The 1,678-nt window shown below is 44.3% G+C and overlaps 1 protein-coding gene across 1 annotated transcript; it reads right to left on the bottom strand.

Moving 5' to 3' along the window:
• Positions 1-356: 356 nt before the first annotated feature.
• Positions 357-1,301, bottom strand: LOC109556688 (olfactory receptor 6N2-like). The gene is made up of 2 exons (XM_070779280.1): positions 1,083-1,301; positions 357-1,001 (listed from the first exon to the last, which is right to left on the bottom strand). Exons 1-2 carry the CDS (start codon positions 1,299-1,301, stop codon positions 357-359), a joined length of 864 nt encoding a protein of 287 aa, XP_070635381.1.
• Positions 1,302-1,678: the final 377 nt, after the last annotated feature.

Below are 1,678 nucleotides of genomic sequence, written 5' to 3'. Positions count from 1 at the left end.
AACCTCCTTTACTACTTTCTCAATGGCTCTCCAAAAATTCCATCTTGAGAAAAGTCTCACAGTTAGTTTGTTTTCTAAATTCTTAAAAACACATTTATCTCTCTGAGTTTTAAATCTACCCTGGAATTTACATCCTTATTATTTGATTGTTTTTAATTTATGTGATCTTTCACCCATATTAGATAGGTATGGGTTCAGATGCCATATTTTCCACCTTTACAAATTTCCCAATTTGTCCTGATATAATACTCAATACATTTAAATTGATATATGCAGTATACTTGACAAATTAATTAGTTGATTGACTAACCAGCTAAAGCCTACCCTTACTAAATGAAGGGCCTATGGCTTGATCCTCAGGGTCTCTTCATCATAGCCCTAATGCTTTGGGTGACTCTCCTGACAGCCTCTCTCACTTCTTTGTTACGAAAAGTGTAAATAATGGGGTTGAGAAAAGGGGTCAGAAAAGTATACACCAAAGCAAGAAGTTTGTCAGTGCCTTCAGGGAGACTCTCAGGTGGCCCCACATAGACAATGAAAGCAGAGGCAAAGAATAGCACCACTACAGTTATGTGGAAGGAACAGGTGGAAAAGGCTTTGGCATGGCTGGCAGCTGAGGGCAGCTTCAGCACAGCTCTCAGGATGCCCCCATACAGTCCTAAAATGAGCACAAGATTGCAAGCATTGATAATGCCAATCACTGCAATGTGGACTTGAGCATGCCAACCTGTGTCCACGCACGCCAGCCTCATTAGTGGTGCCAGGTCACAGAAGTAATGAGCCACCTCTTTTAAGCAGAAGGGCAGAGTGGCTGTGAGCCTTGCTGGCACAAGTGCAGCTGAGAAGCCAGCTGCCCAGGTGGCCCCTGCTAGCCATAACTGTACCTGTCTGCTCATAAGAGCATGGTAGTGCAGTGGGCGACAGATGGCAAGGTAGCGGTCCAGTGCCATGACACTCAACAGGTAGCACTCAGTCATGCCCAGTGAATGGAAGACATAGAGCTGGACAAAGCACACAGTTGGTGAGATGGGTGAACGCCCATGGAGCAAGGTGTGCAGCAGTGTGGGCACTGTGGTGCTGACATACCAGAGTTCCAAGAAGGAGAGGGCACTGATGAAGAAGTACATGGGTGTGGACAGTCTCGAATCTGCCTGAACCAGCACAATGATGAACAAGTTCCCTGCCAGGGTGAGGAGATAGATGCACAGTGTCCCCAGGAAAGCAAGAGGTTGCAGGGCTCCAGTGGTAGTGAAACCAGCAAGGAGAAAACTCTGGGTCCACGTGTGATTGACAAGGTCCATGGTTCCTAAGAGCAAGAAGTAAAGATAGAAGATTAACTACTTCAGGAGTCTTCTTGAGAAATCTTTCCAGAACCAAAAATATTGAACATATAACCTTGAAAATAACTTACACATTATCAAACCTTACTTTTTAAAAGACAGTTGAAGCCCAGAAGGCAGAAGTGATTTGCACAATATCTCAGTCTGTTGTTGACAGAACTGGAGTGGAGTCCAGGTGTCCTGAATCTCAGTCCAGGACTTCTTGTTTGTATAGACTATGTTACCAGAGTCAGGGGCCCCAGGATCTTCTCCTGCATATCCGTTCAATAGAAGAGATAAGAAATTTTCATGTTCATCTCCTTTTAGTCCAAATGAAAGGTCTCACGATTCTTTAAGAC

Source organism: Bos indicus, chromosome 3 (assembly GCF_029378745.1).
Source record: "Bos indicus isolate NIAB-ARS_2022 breed Sahiwal x Tharparkar chromosome 3, NIAB-ARS_B.indTharparkar_mat_pri_1.0, whole genome shotgun sequence".
Lineage (NCBI taxonomy): Eukaryota > Metazoa > Chordata > Mammalia > Artiodactyla > Bovidae > Bos > Bos indicus.
This window is presented reverse-complemented; position numbering and strand designations above follow the sequence as displayed.

Excerpts from the sequence above, each read along its gene's own strand:
- LOC109556688 (XM_070779280.1), bottom strand. The coding sequence starts at position 1,301 with ATGGACCTTGTCAATCACACGTGGACCCAGAGTTTTCTCCTTGCTGGT. Across the intron at positions 1,002-1,082 it reads CCTTCTTGGAACTCTGGTAT|CTCTATGTCTTCCATTCACT; the intron begins GTCAGCACCACA and ends TGCTTTGTCCAG.